We start from the raw sequence: 19,375 nt of genomic DNA on the forward strand, positions 1-19,375 counted from the left end.
TTAGTGGGCGGAGTTTAGTGATGTTTCAGGACATAGGGAGGACCTTCTCTCGCCGATAAACAACTTTTGGGTCAAAACAATCTCGGAAGAACAGCAAGATTGCAGGACCTTTTCTGTGCAAGAAAAACATCGTTATATCGAGTCAGGTAAGTCGAAATGTAAATGTCTTTGCATCACTCAGCAATACTAGCATCTATCAGCCTTGTATTTGATCGGTCTTTTGTTCTCTGACCAAAGACACAGACAGGAACTGGCTGCAGAGGACTGTTGCCTGCTTATTATTCGGTGTGAATATTGTCGTATTACTTGTTTTAAAAGGACTACATTCCCAGTTTGGAAAAACTCCGCTACCTTTGAGCTCACTGTCAGCTGTTTTAAACTGTGGATGGCGGGTGTTAACAAAAACAGCTGATGTTATGTCATCGTTGGGGTGTTGCATTAATAGAGAGGGTGCAGAGACAGTTTGTCCTACAGTGAGTGTGTTTATAGGCAGGCGAAATTAGATCCAGGGCAGAGTGACTAGCAGGCAGTAGGCATCCAGACACTGGGGGAAATCACGGGCCCGTTTAGGCATCTGTTTTTGTCAACAACAACAACAACAACAACAGCAGAATCTACTAATACCGGTAATATATGATGATGCCGTAGTGTATTTTAAAATATAGGAGTTAATTAATTTATTTTATTTGTTTTCCAGGACCTTCCATAAGAGTTTGATAAGTAAATTTTATTTTATTTTTTGTTTTTAATTAGTGGTCGTCAAGAGTGTTTTTACAATTTTACATGCAACTGAGCTACTGTGACTGGGCAATTTCCCTTGTGGATCAATAAAGTCTGTACCTTAAGTAAAGGGGCAAGACGGAAGATTTTCAGTAAAAAAGAAAAAAAAAACATTAAAAAAAATTATTATATCTATCAATAGAATGCAAAAAGAAAACACCACTCCAGATTATGTCAAAGGCAATTACATATCCATTGAAGTTAGCATCCCAGCAAGCCAGACCTAGCCCATCCCACCTCATAATAACACTTTCTACCACCAGAGGGGATAGTGAGTCTGGAGCCATGGGTTTCTGTATAAACTCATTTTGAAGCAAATCTTGCAATATCTGTTAAATATCAGGAAAAAAATAAAATTATAGGGTTATGTCCATCAAATGGTTTGGACTGAATAAACCAGACTCCATAGGGTCACAGAGGGACTCTATGGAGTCTGTAGGCCACAGTATGCAAGATTGGAGCAAACACAGAAGAAGAAGTAGAGATCGCAAATTTTAGTTTTCAAGAACTGCATGAAATTTGTAACAAATAACACAGACACGAAAATATTTTACCAAAGATTGTCATAAGATATAATACTTCCACTGCATAAGATAACATTCATAACATAACATAAGACATAAGGTCCCAGAAATATTTACTGCCATACATAGAGGTAACAGGGTAATCTGGTTGCAGGAAAAGGCCATTAAACCTGTCTATAGCCTGAGATCACTACTAAAATTAATCTTCTGAATGGATGTTGTTTAGACAAGGATCACAGATTATATGATCTCCATAATCAGTGCAATATCCACCTCTTGTTTCCATTCATCAGCTGTTTTACTTCTGAAATGAGTCCACGTCACAGCAGTGTAACAACTCAGCATGCTCGGGTTTCTGTGATGGTGTAATCGAAGCAGTTGTTGATACAGAGCAGGCCTTACGTGTCCAAGGAAGAGAAGACATTCTTTGGGGTATGTGTTGGCACGGCCTCTAGAGGGAACTATTTACTTAAGGTACAAGCAGAGTTCAGATGGTGGATGTGGCTTGGATTAACTCACTTTTGCATTCAGAATTTAAGTGGATGTCCTCCGATGACACAAAACTCCCCCTTGCTTTGATGCCTACTTGCAGCTCACCTGCTTGATGTTAATTTACAGATTGCAACAGAGGACAAAAGATGATCGGAAAGATCCTTTATCATCTGCTGGGGAACGCTGGTGAGGACTTTGCAGCTGCAGATGACACTTATGAGGTTATGGAACTTGAAGAGGAGGAGTGGGTCATTGTTAATCTTCCAGGTGAGATAAACACAGCTAGACATATTATTTCCACTTAATTACTATCTGCAGGATTGTGGTTATAATGGGACGTTAACTGATCTGTTTGAACTGGGATGATCCTTATACAGAGAACGAACCTCTGTCAGCCCCTGACGTGGATCCCCTTGAGAACCTGTTGATTGAGCACCCCAGCATGTCTGTCTACCAGATGACATGCAGGGTGAGTGGAGCAGAGGATGAGGAGCTAGTCTCTGATGAAGATGAAGAGGATACCTCAAGGTTACTTTCTATTTACACACTTCAGCCTAAGCGCACTTTCAATCACACCACTTCTGTCATCCTTCTCTGAGCTCCATAGTCACGTCCAAATATAAAGAACACAATAAATGAAGGAGCTTTCGAGTGTGTTGAACTTGTCAGAGGAGCAAACAGAAGGTAGCCACCATACCACATCCCTCCTCTCTGTTTCCATGACAGCTAGCTGATGTAGTCATCATGAAACAGAAACCAACACTGAATCTTTAAAATTTGCTCCAGCATGAGTGTCTTCGTTGAGCTTCTAGAGCAGATGAAGCATCCTCTGAGGTCTGCTGTCTGCTCCTTGATTCTAAATGGAGCTGGAAAATAGTCATAGATGAGGGTGGACTTCAGTGTGCTGTTGCCCTTTGTTAGACATCTTTATTAATCCCTAGAGATGAAACTCATGATCCCAGTCACCTTCCAAGTGAGTTTTTTTGAGTGGTACTAAATATATCATCTGGCCTCTAATCCCAGGCATCCCAACCGTATGGAATTGGCCTTTCATATCTATCTCAAACTCTTAATCAGGATAGAAAAGCCAGAACGTTCACACATAGTGGGTGGGCAGTAACATGACATCTCTGATACTGTGTTACTGTATTGCATCTAATATCTCACATAAAACAAAGTGTTAACACTTCCCTTGCATATGCCCAGGCCGGTGGCAGTGAGGCGGAATGTATCTTGGCGTCTTGCTGCCTGGGGGATCCCTCTGCCGTGCCACATCCAGCTGCTGGCCGTGCAGAGAGCCAGGACCCAGGCTGAGCGGACGAAGCTGAGCCGCAGCGCCCTCCACAGGCAGAACCTGGCTAAGATAAGATTCTCCCCAGGAGAGAAACGCTACGGCCACTTCAAGCAGCCCTGCCAGCGCCTGTACAACTACTGAACGGAATGATGCTTCTGAGAGGGTGTGTGTGAAGTTGCTGCCACCACAGCCCAGTGTGCAGCACAGTGCCTTGGTCCTGAATTACTCAGGTTTCCCATCATTGTTTCACCTCAAACTGTTAATTGTTTATATCCACCAAGGCAAAGCAGATGAGATTCACCATGCCCTGTGCAGTAAAATGATCAAACATTAACCGCATGAACTACAGAAAGATATTTTTTTTTAAATACAGACAACCTGCACTGCAACCCTCATGTCTGAAACCACTGAGATCAATGAACCTCAATCTCCTGACCATGAAAGACACAGTTGCTCCTTTAGGTTGGAAAGCACTGATAAGAAAGAGTTACTTTTCAAATAAGTGTTGATGATGTAAACTATCCAAACAGAACAGCTGAGTTGTTTGACTTGTGTAGATTCATATGTGTAGAGGTAGGGCTTACAGGAAGATGTTTTTACTGTTAGTGTGTGATACTGCTCCAAATATGAAAAATTACGCAAGTGGATTATGGCACTTTGCGACCGCCTGTCCCTTGGTTGTAATGAGCATGTGACTTTATATGTTCTTGTGCCAAGTGGATTAAAAGTTCATTTCCATGCATGTTGACCTGTACAGTATTCACGTTGTGTGAGAACAAGAAAAATGTTGCCATTGCGTCTGCTTAAGATTACTTTTGTACTTTTCAGCAGGCATTCACACTTTTTACATGTTATAAAAATTGTTGTAAAAAAAAAAAAATCTTTTTCTATTCGTGTGTATTTATAAAAATGTACAAAAAAATGCAAATAAAACTTGTTTTCTTAAGTCGTCGTCAGCGTGTTTATAATGAGGCAGTACAAACAGTCATTTTACAAACAGGCTGAGGCTTTGGGGTGACTCCAGAAATCTTTCTGTTTCATTTTCGAAGGTTGTTTATCTTTTCCATGAACCTCTTCACCTGGTTTGGGTCAACTCCGTTGGCCCAGTGTCCACCATACTTAAAATGAGAACCAATGATCATTCCATTTGCATCGAGGTAGCGTTCCATGTTGTCATAGGTCACTCCAGAACCAATCAGCACTGGGGTTCTCACAGACTGGGAAACATCTGTAAACACAAGGAAACAGCAGAACATTCTCAGTGGAGACGTACACTGCCTGGCCAGAAAAAAGTCACATACGCTAATATTTCGTTGGACTGTCTTTAGCTTTGATTACAGCACGCATTCACTGTGGCATTGTTTCGATAAGCTTCTGCAGTGTCACCAGATTTATTTCCATCCAGTGTTGCAATCATTTTTCACCAAGATCTTGTATTGATGATGGGAGAGTCTGACCACTGCTCAAAGCCTTCTCCAGTACATCCCAAAGATTCTCAATGGAGTTAAGGTCTGGACTCTGTGGTGGCCAATCCATGTGTGCAAATGATGTGTCATGCTCCCTGAACCACTCTTTCACAATTCCACATTTCTTCCTTGAAGATGGTTCCCCACTATCCTTCCAGTTTTTAATAATGCATTGGACAGTTCTTAACCCAATTTGAAGCAAGGCTTGATCATGAACTCTAATCCCAATGAATCCGCCCCACAGCGTCTGCTGCGATAGACAGAGTGAACTTTGGACGCAGTGGCATGTGAGCTCCCCCTCTAATTCTGTGGGACCAGTCCCTGCATGTTTGTGTTAACAAGAGAGAGTGCACGTGAGTGCGAGGGTAACAGGGGCAAGTGACTGTGAGTGTTTGCGTATTTGTTCTTGAGTATCAGCCAACTGGCATGTCTGAACCTAGATTGTGTGACTGTCAAGTTTCCATTTAGATGTTTACAGTATTATATGTCAAGTTGGAGACCCTGCTTAAAATAGCAGCCCCGGTGTGGCTATGAGAGGAACATGGTACAGATTTCAGACCCAATAACCCTCAGCAGATACAAAACAGAGTGCCTTTATTGAGAGCCTTCTTGGCTGCTGATTAAGCCACTCTGCCAGAACCCACAATTTAAAAATACACGTACAGTAAGTAAAAATTATGAGGTACATTAGTTAGCCCCTTTATATTATGACATCACTGAATTATTATTACTGATACATACAACATTTAAGTAGCTCCCGCAAACTTTATTTAAATATTGTACTGCATCATATTTCTCGAGCTCACCTGATCTGCAGTTACTGCCCCCACAAACCTGCTCAGTGTTCTGTTTTTGTTTGCTTAGTTCTCATATTTTCTCTCCCAACTGGTCGAGTCAGACCAACTGCCACATTAGTTATCCCTGCTCAGAGTCCCGTACAGTCATAGCCAGGAGAAGAGGAGCCGCTCAGTGCAGCTCAAGCTAATTCTACAGTTAAAAAGATGTACCTCAAAGTTATGGTGGGTACCACTGCCAATGATGGCTTAGGTCAAAGAAAAGAGTGAATAGAACATGTCGAGATCATCAGTAGAACAGAATCAATAGAACTACTTTATTAAGCTTACATCCAGTCCACATTTCTCTGTAACTAGAAAAGCTTGGTTAAGTGGTACTCTTATGAATGTTACTCTTACTGTATGTCCTTATTAGTAATGACAGGAACCATGAAGAAAAATCACAGTGTGTTTCTAAAATATAATGTAGAATTTAAAATATTTCTCCTTGTGTAAAAGCTTGACCAAGCTCCACTGTGTCATAAAAACTTCATAGCACCCTATAATGAGAATAACTGCCCATCACAATCACCATCCCCTGGAAATGATTTTGAAAAGACTTAGAGTGAGTGAAGTGTGCTACTATACTGCATATGGTGTGTGTCAGAGAGAAAGAGAAAGAGTGACACTGTCCTGACCCATAGAGGACACTGAATAGCGCAGGAAGTCTCAAAATTCACCACTACAGATGATGGCGTCCTCTGCTGGACAAATGAGGCAGTAAGGGAATGAAAAGGAAATACTTGCAAAACTGGAAGATTGCTTTCTTCTCTCTGGTTCCTTTCAATGATAATTAAATAATTTTCCTTTCTTTTTTCATTTTCTATGCTAAATGACGGATCAAAGGATGCTGAATCAACACTGCAAGGCTGTGTGTATGCAAAGCTAGGATTCACTGAAACACCGTATGGCTCCTGACCGCGTGCCATGTGGCCGTACCTCTGAGCTCCCGTGGGTCAGCCTGCACTCCAGTGGCTGATCCTGTGATGATGAGCCCATCTGAGAGGAAGAACTCAGCGGCACGTGCTGTCTCTTCAATAGTCACGTCTGATGTCAGGGCATGGGAGCTGGGAACACGCAGAGTGAAATTAGCTGTGGATAATATTGGGACTGACTCAATTTGTGTTAAATCAGCTAACATAAAAATGTGTGTAAAACTGTCTAAAAACAAGTATTGACAAGTATACCTTTCAACTCAAGCCACCTGCAGAACTTACTTAAATTGGAATATTTGAATAAGTCAAAGATATAAGGTAAATAGATATGACTGTTTTTAGTAAGAGCTAAAGTTTGTAAGTGAGGATAGAAGAGAACGATTTTTACTTGGATCATAATATTTGAGTCCCAAATTTCCCTTTTAAGCAGGTTGATAAATACAGGAAACAACTTCGCTAGACACAACTGAAATCAAAGATCAAGCTTCTGTCAAAATGAAACTGGTGAAATGTTTGATGACTGATATGTACTGTGCAGTCAAAGCAAAACTGTATGAACCTTCATTCAGTAGAAGGCAGGGTCTGATCAGCAGTTAGTCACTGTCACTGGTGTCAGTTCTCTATAATAGCTGTTTTCTGAGACATAAGGTGTCAGAAACACCTTTAGGTTTCGCTGTGTATCAGTGGGTCATTGGGTTCTACTCACTAATTCAGTTGTACGAATGGTGAGCTCACCTGTGCTTCTTTTTGATGTCGGTGAAGATCTGCACGTGGTCAGCACCAATCTGCTTGCGATACCTCAGTAAGTCCCCGGCGCAGGCATTCAGAAGGCCCTCATCCGCAACGTGAGAAAAGACAAATCCCTCAGCCCTGATGAAATCCAGACCTGTAACCGTACATTACAATATTATGGCTGACTGACTGGTGATGATTTGGCTGACACGCAAGAATCTGACCTCCTCACTAAAGACCAAACACACATCAGCTTATTTAACAGATAAACACAACTCAGTTTACAAATGGAAGGGCAGACGGTGAAATCTGCTGCGGTGGTGTTCGGTGCAAAAATCTATTTACACATAGGCTATGATAGCGCATAACTGTACACCTCTGTTCTCAGAAAGCTTCGGCTGAAGTTAGAACCTTATATGCAGATCAACATCAGTTTAATTTATGATTGACTAAACCTGAAGCCAGAGCTACAGCCAGAGCCGGCTGGTTAGCAGAAGACAGTATTTGCACTCCAAGTGGTAGGAATGGACAGACGCTTCTCACAGCAGCGCAGACTGCAGCCATACAGGCACACACCTCAGGACCCACGCGGAAGGAGTAAGGGACATCATGCATGTTTTCAATGATCACGCCATCCTGAGAATGGGACATACAAGTGATGGTTACCGGCTCGACTGGAAAGACTTGTAAAGAATATAAATCACATGTGCAATAACTCACGACCCCTGCATCACGGTAGATCGCTGCCTCCTGACACGCTTCTTCAGTGATCTGGGGCATTTTCAAACAACCCAGAGGGGTTCCTGAAACAGAGAAGAAACCTGGTGAGGTGACATACATCATGAGATACTGCAAGTAGGTTATGTCTCCCACATTTGCAGCTGTTATGCAAGGTAACCAAGTGCATTCACTTATATACTGTGTTAAGTACATGTTCAAATTCCTTTTACTTTTACTATTTCTCTTTAATTTCACTCACATTATACTTCTTCTCCACAACAACACAAAGTAAAAAACCATTTTTCTCAAAGGTTATTCATTCCTCTTTTATGTCAATGTAATGTAACCTGTATTGTCAAAATCAAGTCATCAGTTACTTTACAATTCTTTCAAACAAAACATATAATCAGCTTATTATTATATGCTACATTATTTTAGACTAAACTACCCCACTTTTAAATTTAAGATGCACTTTAGTGTTTAGGAAAAAATAATACAGAAAATTAATATTTAACAGTTCATCCCTGACAAGAGCCTTTCTGCATGGAAAACTGACATTTACTCAGGGAACGTTTACCATGCAGGACTAAACTTTTACATTTGAACACTGGAGTGTCATTGCAGTTTTACTTTACCTGGTAAGGCTTTAACGTGAATCACTCCAATAACGACGGATTTCAGGCGCCCAAAAAGATCCAAAAACTTCATTCTTCTGCTTTTATGGAGCGCCTAGGGAGCAGAGGACAAGTCTTGTGGCTTTGTCTTTTTAGCTTGGGGATCACGTGACTGACCAAGGGTCATTTTTTACCAAATCAATAAACCGTCCTCAAAACATGTCTGAACTGCTAACAATCGTTTATTTTATATTACCTGACCACAAACCGGATTTAGTTGTGCAACAAGTTTGTTCATAAAAGAGTTGGGTGGTAGCAAACCGAAGCAGGTATGGTAACCCGTACTGGAAAAGGGCGCCCAGGAACGATCATCCTCCTTTTTTTTATCCAAATAACAGATGCGCCAAAAATGACAACTGCTGACAGCCATGTCCGACGATCGAACAACGAGAATACTCACCTACCTCGTAAAACTTGGGCCGCGATGCGCTTTATTTTCAGTCTTTTTCGAAAGCACTGCTGCTTTGTTTACATCTGACAGACAAGCCACGCGGTCCCTGGGCACTTCCGCTTAGGAAGGTCCGCCCCCGCAGCTGTCACTGCGCAGCCACACCTCCCGTTTACCGGCAACATTTTAAACTTATATATTTCTTTTCTTTAGCGCAATTTCAACAAACCACAGCGATTGTATACGTTCACTGTGCTTTACGTGTGTGAAATTGTTGCGGATGGTGTTGAAATTTGAATATTAAGAGGCGGTGAGATCGGAGATTTAGCGCCAAGTTAAATCTACTCCCCCCACTGACGTTGATGCTTAAACTCATCTGTTCTCTCTACAAGGCGCCAGCTCAGAGGAACTAGCCCGGCCTAGATGCACACACACAGATACAGCTCCTCTAAATCCGAACAACAGACAATTTAATTCGAACACAACACTTGTATTTATATATAAGACGCGGAGAGGAGTGAACTTCAAGGCAGAATCTTGGGGTGAGTGGCTGAAACTAAACTTTATCACAACGTCGAGTTGGGCTAGTTTCAGCTACAACTTTTGTAGCTAAGCTGCCTTCATGCTAACTAATCTGCAACAAGTTGCTAATGAAGTTAACGTCCGTTTAGATGCTAAACCTTCGTTGTGGCCCGTGTTAGCTGCGGGCTCGGTGTTGTTGCTATTAAATAGTGATTTGAGAAATCAGGCGTCCCTGCTGCGTTGTTCGGCCATTATGTGGCACAACCAGCTGTCCAAAAGTTAGTGGTGAAAAATAACGAGATTCGACTAAGAAATGCTCGACGTAATAACGTCAGGCGGGATATAAAGAGTCTGATGTTAGTCACCGAGCTTTTTGAAGAATATCCTTAAGTGATATGGCGCTTTCTGGGCGACTTTTATCTGTACGTACTATACCATTTCCCCGCGCCAGGCTGCGTTGGGCTTTGTCAGATGGAGGGAGTTTGGAGTGGGGGTTGGGAGTGTGTGAATGTGTTTTCTTAACCCCCTAAATGTAACTTAGGTAAAAAAAAAAATCTCATTCACAGGTTTGCTCGGAAAGTGACACCCAGCCCTCAGAGTATAATGCGAGGAAAACGGTGAGTTCCACGTTTGTTTCATTCACGGCTGTATCGAGGCCGTCAATCAAAGTGTGTGACGACAGAAAGAAAAGTTGAGTTGGAGCTTTAGCCATCCGGCCGGCTAGCCTGTTGTTGTACGACATTCATTTCGACAACATTAGCTAGTTTACGCGAGCATTTCAAGCAGTTTTATGTTGATAGCAGAAACCTACAGCTTAGTTTTTTTTGTTCTGTGTTGTTAACAGGGAAGAGACAGAACCCAAGTCTGTCGCTCCCGAGGCGCCCAAGGAAAATACAGTACGACCGAGAAAGAGGAAGGCAGATGTTGCCATTGTAAGTGGTCTGAAAGGCTTGCACACTAGCCCATAACTAAGCGAATAATCGAGTAAAGTATAAATCTGACGCCACCTCTATTCGCCAGTGCTGCCTAATAATGGTGTTCTTTGCTTGTTGTCAAGCATTACTGATAGATGGTACTTACTATTTGAATTTATTATTGCATTATATTAGTGCTCAAAAAGCTTAACACCCCTGAAAAGGATCCATTTTGTGTCGTGTGTGTGGTGTGTAAAACAACTGGAAAATGTATTTAGATATATTTTTTTGTCCATATTTGATCCTCAGTATTTGCAAGATGTGGATGAGGAGGTAGCAGAGATGACCAAGAAGAAGCAGCGCGAGTGTGAGGTGAGCTTGATTCATCTTTCTGGTTTCATGTAAGAACGGTCCTCAAACCAAGTCACAGTTTTATTAAAATAACCCACACTGTAATCTGCATTATATCAAGGTCAACGCTGCTAGCATATAAACTTGGATTGTCATTCGTCTAATACACATTGCCCGATCTTGTTCAGGCTTTGTTTGCAGTCATCTTAATGGAGAGTTGGTCCCGCCACAATATGTTTTCTGTACCAAAGCCGCAACCTTACTTTATTCTTGACGTCTCATCTCCGTTCTCTTCTATTTTGTGTAAAGCTGGGGTGGAGTTCTGATGCTGGTTACACAAGTCCGCACAGGTGGATCCCCACTCCTGATAAGGAAGAATACCAGCCAGTTTCCATGGCGAATGCAGCCTTCCCCCACTATAACTTTAACAACATATTTGTAACCCCTGTGCATCATGCCCCGCTCCCTGCATTGTGGTGAGTACTGTTGTTGTGTGGTTGAATTTTCTCAGTGTAGGCTCCATTACCTGTTGCCATCTGTCCCTTCTCATTTCAAAGTAACCATAGATGGGTGACAATTGTAAGGCAAAGCATGAAGCATGCACGACAACACGGTCCTCCAGCAGACTTTGCGAATTTATGACAAAGAGCAGAGGTGGAGACTTAGTGGAACCATATAATTTGTCCAGGGTTAAGCTCATACGTCTCTCAAACTATTGCCGTACGACCTCCATGTGTGAAGTTAAAATACTGTGGTTAAACCCAGTAGAAACTAGATGGTGTGGAGTGTTATCTCAGTGCTTTCTTTTGATTTTATTTCTTTTGCATATGGTACACACTGAGAGTTGAATTCTTTTATTCTTACCAATGTGTCCATCTGTGTCAGCTGGGCCAGTAAGGAAGTGGTATGGAACAACATGTTGGAGAAGGATAAGACCTACACCAGGGATGTCCACATGATGGAGAAGCATCCTCATCTGCAGCCAAAGATGAGGGCAGTTCTTCTGGACTGGCTTATGGAGGTCTGTATTATTATAGTGAGCACCTGTGTCACACGTGGAGCGCTTTGGTGTGGTTTTGGCTGGTAGTGCACATTAGTTTTTGTATCACGACAGGTGCATATACAAAATGGAGGAGTTGTCTGTGACAAGGTCTGTCTCCACAAGGATCGCAACAGTTCATCAGTGTGGCATCATAGCAATGTCTAGAGTATACAGAACATTTGGAGGAAGATTTATGCAACAAGTTTTAAAAGAGGAAACATTCTGTAGAAAACTTTGGGGGGACTTTGATGCATGTCCTTTACATTTCCTTTGTTATTGCCATTCCAGTGGTGTACATTCTATTTTTCTCAGCAGTGACACCTGTCATTCAGGAATAGACAGCAGTGACTCCCAACGGAGCAACAGAACAAATTTCCTCCACAAAAAAGGAGAAGCTTGGAATGGCTTCCAGCCTACCTGTCTATCAGCCATCTCAGTTGAGCTGTTGTGATTGTTTTATCATTTTTGTGAACTCCCTGATGCTTTGTCCATAGTCACTTAAGCAAACTTTAAGACATGGTATGATGTCCTGGGAAGCCATGACAGTGCATTGATATTCTGTTTCTTCATGTTTTAGGTGAGTGAGGTGTACAAGCTGCACAGGGAGACATACCACCTCGCTCAGGACTACTTCGATCGCTTCATGGCCACACAGAGAAATGTCTTCAAATCAACACTGCAGCTCATAGGCATCACCTGTCTCTTCATTGCTGCCAAAGTAGAGGTACGAATGTTAGGACAGTGCAGCATGTAAAGTTGTATGATCAGACTGATTCCTTGGTCTGTTTTTTGTTGTGGGTTTAATTGGAGTACATGATCTTAATTGCATTTCCCCTTTCTGCATTATTTCACAGTATGTTGGTTGTTAACAATGCTTGTCTCCTTTAATTTTGCTTCCTAGGAGATGTATCCTCCTAAAGTCCACCAGTTTGCCTACGTTACAGACGAAGCCTGCACAGAAGATGAGATTCTTAGTATGGAGGTCATTATCATGAAGGTAAGGAACGAATATCTTCCAGTAGACTGTTAGCATGGGGCAGAGACTCTGATTTGGCAGGTTTTTTTGTGCCATGATGCATTATCTCTGTCGCTATGACAGATTTGTCACTTGGATTTCAGAGGCAGGAATTGTGCTACAAGGTTATTCAAGTTCACTAGAACAGGCACTCTTTTTAGTGTAAGCAATCTGTTAAGTTCAGTGACCAGCTGAAGATAGACTGACAGAAAGCTAATTTCCAAGCTGAGACGCTCTTAAATCCACTATGATTCATACAGGTCTATGCTTTGTGAATAAAACAAATTTAGACATGCTCCGAAATGTAGCCCTCAAATGCTGACATTAGTGTCTGTCTGACAACAAACTTTACTTCCAATCAAGATGAGCATTTTCACAACTAAGTGTCTTAACTTCTAAATCTGTGTATGCAGCAAGGAAGGAAGGAACTAGCTTTCTGCCTTTGACCCATCCAAGCCAGGACACTTAGAGCAGTGGGCAGCCAAACAAGGTGTCTGGGGTCGGTTTGTGGGATTGAACCAGTGACCTCTCCGTCCCAAAGCCAAACCGAAAATTGTGTTTTTAAACTGTGTTGCTTTTCACAATACAACATGAAGATGTATGTCTGTCTTTTAAACTACTCATGCCGTTTACTTTCATCAAATCCCAAGTTTGGTGGCATTACATGCAGACTGCATTTTCAGATATTGGACTAAATATATTTGTTGCTGTAATGAAATGGTCTGATTCAAAAGAAAAGTGGCGTTAGATGAGCTATTTAGTCATTAGTAGTTCTTGTTCTCCAGTTGCACTCGAAAAGTAAAAAAAAAAAAAAGTGAGGATACCTTCAAATTAACATATGTCAATCCAGAACAGGATGTTGACCCTTAAATTGGCACATGTAATGTTTCCTTATTTGCAATGCCATGAACAAAGTATTTGACTCCTTCCTGATTTCTTCTGTTTTGTGTATCATGCTAAACAATTAGATCTTCTAATAAAATATATAAAAAGTGATAAAATCTAATCTAAAGCTAAGACAACCGGCGCAAACAATATAATTTTTAAATGATAATTGTAGGTATTAAAGCTAATTAATAACAATTGGCTGATGTGAAAATGTGTTCAGACCCCTTAAACAATGAATACTTTTACCACTTAGCAAACCCAAAAACTACTCATCTGAATTAATAACTGGTTGTAGCTGTGCTAGAGCCTGATTACAAGCAGCTCCGTCAATAAAATCATTGCTAGTCAAGTAGTCCTATTCCTGCCATTGCAGGTTCTCGACTAATGTTGCTTTTCCTTTCTTTCGATCACAGGAGCTGAACTGGAGTCTGAGCCCGCAGACTCCCATCTCCTGGCTAAATGTTTACATGCAGGTGGCCTATTTGAAAGAAACGGAAGAGCTGCTCATTCCCCGATACCCACAGGCCACCTTCACACAGATCGCAGAGGTCTGTTGCCCCCCCTCATGAATTATTTATGTATCTTTATGTGACAAAAGTAGGAGCGTTAAGAAGATTAATAAAAATACTGTTCATGCAAAAATATTATTCTTCTGAAGAATTTAGACAAATGCTGTGTTCTCATGACTCATTATTCTATTGTAGCTTATCAGTCTGGCTTTTTCTTTTTTGTTTTCTATACTATTCTTCTAGTTGTTGGACCTTTGTATGCTAGATGTACGTTGCCTTGAGTTTTCCAATGGCATCCTTGCTGCTTCTGCGCTGTTTCACTTCTCCTCTGTGGAGCTGGTGGAAAATGTCTCAGGTAAATAAAAGGTTTCTCATTTTTAATTTGTATGTTCATGTTGGTATGACCTTTGCGTTGACATGACTTATCGCTTTGTTCATCCTCCTCCTTTCCATGCAGCTCTGAAGAGGGTGGAGGTAGAGGAGTGTGTGAGGTGGATGGTGCCATTTGCCATGGCGCTGCGAGAGGTTGGCGGGTCGCCTATGAAAACATTCACAGGAATCTCTGCGGATGACATGCACAACATCCAGACCCATGCCCCCTACCTTACATGGCTGGTAAATACAAGTTTTGTCATCAGAACAGTGAGAAAACTGGGATAATCTTTTGTCCATGAAAACAAATTTTTAAAATGGAATCTTAAAAAAAAAAAAAAAAAAAAGTCAGTCAGTGGATCTGATTGACTTGCAGTTGTGCTTTCAGGTGACAGCACGGTAAATGTGTGATTCTGATATTTACAGGACAAGTCCTACTCTTACCAGGATGTGGATTTGGAGCGTCATGGCAACTGTCCTGTCCCGTCAGGCGTCCTGACTCCACCACTGAGCAGCGAGAAGACTGAAGAGCTGGTTGAAGTGGACGCCGCAGTGCTGAAAATCAGGCCGAGGATGCTTACTCAGTGCCCCACAAAAGCACCTTCCGAAGTAACAGAGCACTGAAACTGATCAGACGGAGGCAAATCAGAATTCAATTTTTACATTTTTAACTGCAAGTGGAAGACCATAAACTGATGTGAGGCCTCTGCCGTACATACAGTGGAGTTCAGTGGGGAAACATTGATGGAAATGATTTTATCTCCTTGATGATTACTTGGCTCTGGACGCTTTTTAATGTCTCTGTAAAGGGTGCGTGCACTGACTTTGGGTAAATTGGGAAACACTGAGACACGATGAGCAAGTGGTTTTATCCTTACGCCCACAGGAATCTTATCTATTTACCTCTCCAGTTTGGATGATAACCCAAGCAAATGGCTGTTTGGGATGGGATAAACCAAGAGAAGATTTTTGTTTTTGAATTGCATTGCACCCAAATGCTTGCATTAATTACCAACCACACCCAAATTGAGTGGTTGCCTTTTTTTATTTTCTATGCAGAGGCCAAATTGAGTGGACATTTATGGAGTCTGTACTTGATATAGTGTGTGTGTGTGTGTGAGAGAGAGAGAGTTTGTTATAATAGTGATCGGTGTTTATTAATCTATTAGTGGCCTCATTTGCCCAAAACTATTTCTAGGGTCACATTTGGCTCTATGTGCTGCTATAAAGTGGGCTTCGCATGATGGGAAGTGTGTATGTGGACGTGCGTGTGTGTGTGTGTTTTTTAGATTCTACTCTCGCCATTTTATTTGACAAAACATGGCCATGTTTTGCTTGGGGACCAGTAGCTTGGCTACCTCAATGGACAAGTGAACCAGCCAGGCTTCAGAAGCTAAAATATTGATTGTATTTATCGTTTATTGTCATCCCTACCTGCAGTGTGTTTGCCCACCATCGAAATGTAAGATTTCTATTTGACTTTTTTTTTTTTAAATAAAATGCTGCTACATATTTTACATTGATGGGCCTTCTTGAAAAGAGGGATCAGAAAACCATTCTAGCAAATGTTTTCATTAAATTAGTAGTAATTAGCAGAAGTGTGTTTCACTCCAGTACTGTTCTTATAGATATACACACAGGCTTTCTTCCACTAGGTGTCAGTGTGATGCTGTCAGTTTACGTTCTTCTGTATATAATCACAGTAACTGAAAAGCACAAAAGCACATATACAAAATCTTACTTTAAAAGCCTTTTTGGTAGATCAGTTGAAATCTTTACCATGGCAGTTGAGCTTTTATCCAAACAGTAGTGACTCCAGTGATGATGATGGAAGATTGGTACAATGAACGTTATGGCCATGGAGTCACAGTGTCCTAATGAATGACAATGTCTTGAAGTATAATGTTAATCTTCTATAGGTTCTTCAGGCTCAGCAGAAGCAGAGGGGACACAGACACTGAATTGGAGTTAACTTGATCTGAGACACAGAATGATCTAACTTAGATAATTACTTGCTTAATAATTTTGGGCCCAATAACATCAACATACACTACTCAAACAAATTACAGGAACACTTTTAATCAGAGTATAGCATCAAGTCAATTAACTGAACGTATCAATATACCAGAAGTTTAAGGAGCAGAGGGGGTTGTTAACCAGTTAATTAACGACAAGTCCACTAGACGGACCAACGATGGAAAAAAAAAAAACTAAAACTAAAACGGGAATGGTTTTGCAGGTGGAGGCCACTGATATGTTTTCTCTCATCATTTCTCACTGTTTTTCTTTAGTTTATTCATTTGTTTAGGGTTAGTGTCACTACTGGTAGCATGAGGTGATACCTGGACCCTACAGAGGTTGCACAGACAGTCTAACTCCTCCAGGATGGCCCATCAATATGTGGCATTGCCAGAAGGTTTGCTGTGTCTCTCAGCACAGTATGGAGGAGATTCCAAGAGACAGCCAGTTACTCCAGAAGAGCTGTGCATGATCTTAGAAGGTCCTCAACCCATCAACAAGACTGGTGTCTGCTCGTTTGTGCAAGGAGGACCAGGATGAGCACTGCCAGAGCCCCACAAAATGACCTCCGGCAGGCCACTGGTGTGAATGTCTCTGAGCCAACAGTTAAAAACAGACTTCAGGGTGACCTAAGGGACAGACATCCTCTAGTGGGCCCTGTGCTCACTGCTTGGCATTTGCCATAGACCACCAGAGACACCAGAATTGGAAGGTCCGCCATTGTGTTTTTCACAGATAGGAGCAGGTTCACCCTGAGCACATGTGACAGACATCAAAGTGTCTGGAGAAGCCATGGAGATCATTATGCTGCCTGTAACATCGTTCAGCGTGACCAGGTTGGCGATGGGTCAGTGATGGTCTGGGTAGGCATATCCATGGAGGGACGCACAGGCCTCTACAGGCTAGACAGCTGCACCCTGACTGCCATTAGGTATGGGGATGAAATCCTTGGACCCATTGTTAGACCCAACGCTGGTGCAGTGGGTCCTGGGTGCATGTCAATGCCCGGCCTCATGTGGCGAGAGTATGTAGGCAGTTCCTGGAGGATGAAGAAATTGATACCATAAATTGGCCCCCCACACTTGCCTGACCTAAATCAAATAGATCACATGTTGTACCTCAGGCTGTCCAGGAGCTCAGTGATGTGCTGGTCCAGATCTGGGAGACAATACCCATAACACCATCTGTCATCTTATTAGGAGTATGCTCTGACATTAGGGTTAGTGGGGGCCACACAAACTACTGACTACCATTTTAAGTTGCAATGAAATTTCATCAAAATGGACAAGCCTGCTGCATCAAGTTTTTGAATCTATCTCTCTGTAGGTTGATCATTTTCATTTTCATTTCCGTTAAATGATGGTTCCTAACACATTACCTACTCCATGTCAGTATAGATATCCAGCACCATTTCTTCCCATTGAGATCTGATGTGTTTTTAAAGTGTTCCTTTTACTTTTTTAAACAGTCTTGAGGTTCTGACTCTCATTGCTCCTCTATTATAATTGGAAGTGATTGGCACAGGTAAGACAAGAAAGGCACTCAGCAGTTATACTTAAAAATAACATGTTTCCAAAAGTGACTAGACTAGTTTACTCTTTCAAAAGTAAAAGCCTGGAAGCCACGAACTAAAGAATGAATTATTTGTAATGTTTTCCCTGTTCAGTAACTAAACCTTATATTTCACTGGGTTACGTCTGTTGGCCGACTGCAGAATATTCCGCTTCTTAACCTCCAAAAACTGGGTTGCTTTCACATTGTTCATCTGTGCACCTTAGGGCGGCACAGTGGCGAGGTGGTTAGCACTGATGCCCCACAACGAGAGGGTCCTGGGTTCGAATCCATTTCTGTGTGGAGTTTGCATGTTCTCCCTGTGTCTGCGTGGGTTCTCTCCGGGTACTCCGGCTTCTTCCCACTGTCCAAAGACATGCTCATTAGGTTAATTGGTGATTCTATTCTATTGGCTGTAGGTGTGTATGTGAGTGTGAATGGTTGTCTGTCTTTCTGTGTTAGCCCTGCGATAGACTGGAGACCTGTCCAGGGTGTACCCTGCCTCTCACCCCATGAAAGCTGGGATAGGCTCCAGCAGACCCCGCGACCCTTAACAGGAATAAGCGGTTATAGAAGATGAATGAATGAATGAATGTCTGGATCAGAGCTGACAGTATCCTTCTACAATTCAGAATTCATCCAGCGGCTTCTGTCTTCTGTCACATCATCAGTGAACATTTGTGACCAGTGGCAACTTTGCATGACCATGCCACCACACTGGCCTACCAAGGCTTCTCCCTGCTTTCTTCTTCCTGTCATTTTGCTACAGGTTGGTCTTACTTTCATTTTTGTCAAAAGAATGCCTTTCCAGATCTGTTTCTTTAGATGTATTTTTGTCAGAATCCAAGTTGAATTTGTATTCTTGATGTCTATAAAGGATTTGGACCTTGTAGTGAACCTTCTCTTTACTTGTCTGGATGTTTTAAAGGGGGTCTTCATCCTCCACTGGTGTCTTCAGTTCACATCCTGCATGTTATGTGCCAGACAGGGGCAGTGTATCTTGTTTTCTCTCTCTCTCTCTCTCTCTCTCTCTCTCCCCTGTTTGTTCTGTTGATTCTACAAGTGATTCCACCTGGAAGTCTGACGGGGCCTGCTGATTGGTTGGTTCGGCCCCAGGTCATCCGATTACCACCCGGGGCCTACATTAAAAGGGATCCAGCTACAGGCTCTTTGGTTTCTCTCTCTTTGGTCAGTAATGCACCTATCTCTCTGATGGGTTTGTTTGGTTTTTGCACAATGGCTTCTCTTTCAAAAAAGACTGATTTTATTGCATATTAACAGTTCTGCAACTCCTCAGTTTGGCTTCTGTCTCAAAAAGGTCAGTTTGAACTTCCGTCTCTTTAAGGACCGTCCT

General features: G+C 42.0%; 3 protein-coding genes across 7 annotated transcripts; 2 read left to right on the forward strand and 1 right to left on the reverse strand.

Annotated features, from left to right (window-relative positions):
* Positions 1–4,036, forward strand: LOC311485901 (tumor protein p53-inducible nuclear protein 2). Of its 2 annotated transcripts, XM_084541588.1 has the most exons (5): positions 75–146; positions 1,598–1,736; positions 1,923–2,063; positions 2,174–2,324; positions 3,003–4,036. In XM_084541588.1, the coding sequence occupies exons 3-5, from the start codon at positions 1,943–1,945 to the stop codon at positions 3,229–3,231; spliced, it is 501 nt and encodes a 166-aa protein (XP_084397714.1). In that variant the 5' UTR covers positions 75–146; positions 1,598–1,736; positions 1,923–1,942; the 3' UTR covers positions 3,232–4,036. The 2 variants fall into 2 exon arrangements, with proteins under 2 accessions (XP_084397713.1, XP_084397714.1); XM_084541587.1 differs by lacking the exon at positions 1,598–1,736 and having other exon boundaries at positions 1–146.
* A 75-nt stretch (positions 4,037–4,111) lies between these two features.
* On the reverse strand, positions 4,112–8,920 carry LOC311485899 (uncharacterized protein F13E9.13, mitochondrial). Of its 4 annotated transcripts, none has more exons than XM_084541582.1 (6): positions 8,851–8,920; positions 8,412–8,505; positions 7,512–7,859; positions 7,060–7,210; positions 6,329–6,456; positions 4,112–4,318 (listed from the first exon to the last, which is right to left on the reverse strand). In XM_084541582.1, the coding sequence occupies exons 2-6, from the start codon at positions 8,482–8,484 to the stop codon at positions 4,128–4,130; spliced, it is 891 nt and encodes a 296-aa protein (XP_084397708.1). In that variant the 5' UTR covers positions 8,485–8,505; positions 8,851–8,920; the 3' UTR covers positions 4,112–4,127. The 4 variants fall into 4 exon arrangements, with proteins under 4 accessions (XP_084397708.1, XP_084397710.1, XP_084397709.1 ...); XM_084541584.1 differs by lacking the exon at positions 8,851–8,920 and having other exon boundaries at positions 7,512–7,692; positions 7,777–7,859; positions 8,412–8,736; XM_084541583.1 differs by lacking the exons at positions 8,412–8,505; positions 8,851–8,920 and having other exon boundaries at positions 7,512–7,692; positions 7,777–8,057.
* Positions 8,921–9,284: 364 nt separating this feature from the next.
* Positions 9,285–15,950, forward strand: ccne1 (cyclin E1). Its single transcript, XM_084540986.1, has 12 exons — positions 9,285–9,380; positions 9,927–9,977; positions 10,205–10,292; positions 10,584–10,646; positions 10,935–11,101; positions 11,511–11,646; positions 12,245–12,391; positions 12,569–12,664; positions 13,984–14,118; positions 14,323–14,434; positions 14,537–14,694; positions 14,878–15,950. Exons 2-12 carry the CDS (start codon positions 9,964–9,966, stop codon positions 15,073–15,075), a joined length of 1,314 nt encoding a protein of 437 aa, XP_084397112.1. The 5' UTR covers positions 9,285–9,380; positions 9,927–9,963; the 3' UTR covers positions 15,076–15,950.
* The last annotated feature ends 3,425 nt before the right edge of the window (positions 15,951–19,375 follow it).

Source organism: Chelon labrosus (genome assembly GCF_963514085.1).
Source record: "Chelon labrosus genome assembly, chromosome: 3".
Lineage (NCBI taxonomy): Eukaryota > Metazoa > Chordata > Actinopteri > Mugiliformes > Mugilidae > Chelon > Chelon labrosus.

Coding starts and splice junctions, on each gene's coding strand:
- LOC311485901 (XM_084541587.1), top strand. CDS start 1,943: ATGATCGGAAAGATCCTTTATCATCTGCTGGGGAACGCTGGTGAGGAC. Junction 2,064..2,173: donor GGTCATTGTTAATCTTCCAG/GTGAGATAAACA, acceptor ATCCTTATACAG/AGAACGAACCTCTGTCAGCC. Junction 2,325..3,002: donor GATGAAGAGGATACCTCAAG/GTTACTTTCTAT, acceptor GCATATGCCCAG/GCCGGTGGCAGTGAGGCGGA.
- LOC311485899 (XM_084541581.1), bottom strand. CDS start 7,989: ATGTACTTAACACAGTATATAAGTGAATGCACTTGGTTACCTTGCATA. Junction 6,457..7,059: donor GACATCAAAAAGAAGCACAG/GTGAGCTCACCA, acceptor GCGTGTTCCCAG/CTCCCATGCCCTGACATCAG. Junction 4,319..6,328: donor TGACCCACGGGAGCTCAGAG/GTACGGCCACAT, acceptor TTGTGTTTACAG/ATGTTTCCCAGTCTGTGAGA.
- ccne1 (XM_084540986.1), top strand. Junction 10,293..10,583: donor GGAAGGCAGATGTTGCCATT/GTAAGTGGTCTG, acceptor TTTGATCCTCAG/TATTTGCAAGATGTGGATGA. Junction 12,392..12,568: donor TCATTGCTGCCAAAGTAGAG/GTACGAATGTTA, acceptor TTTGCTTCCTAG/GAGATGTATCCTCCTAAAGT.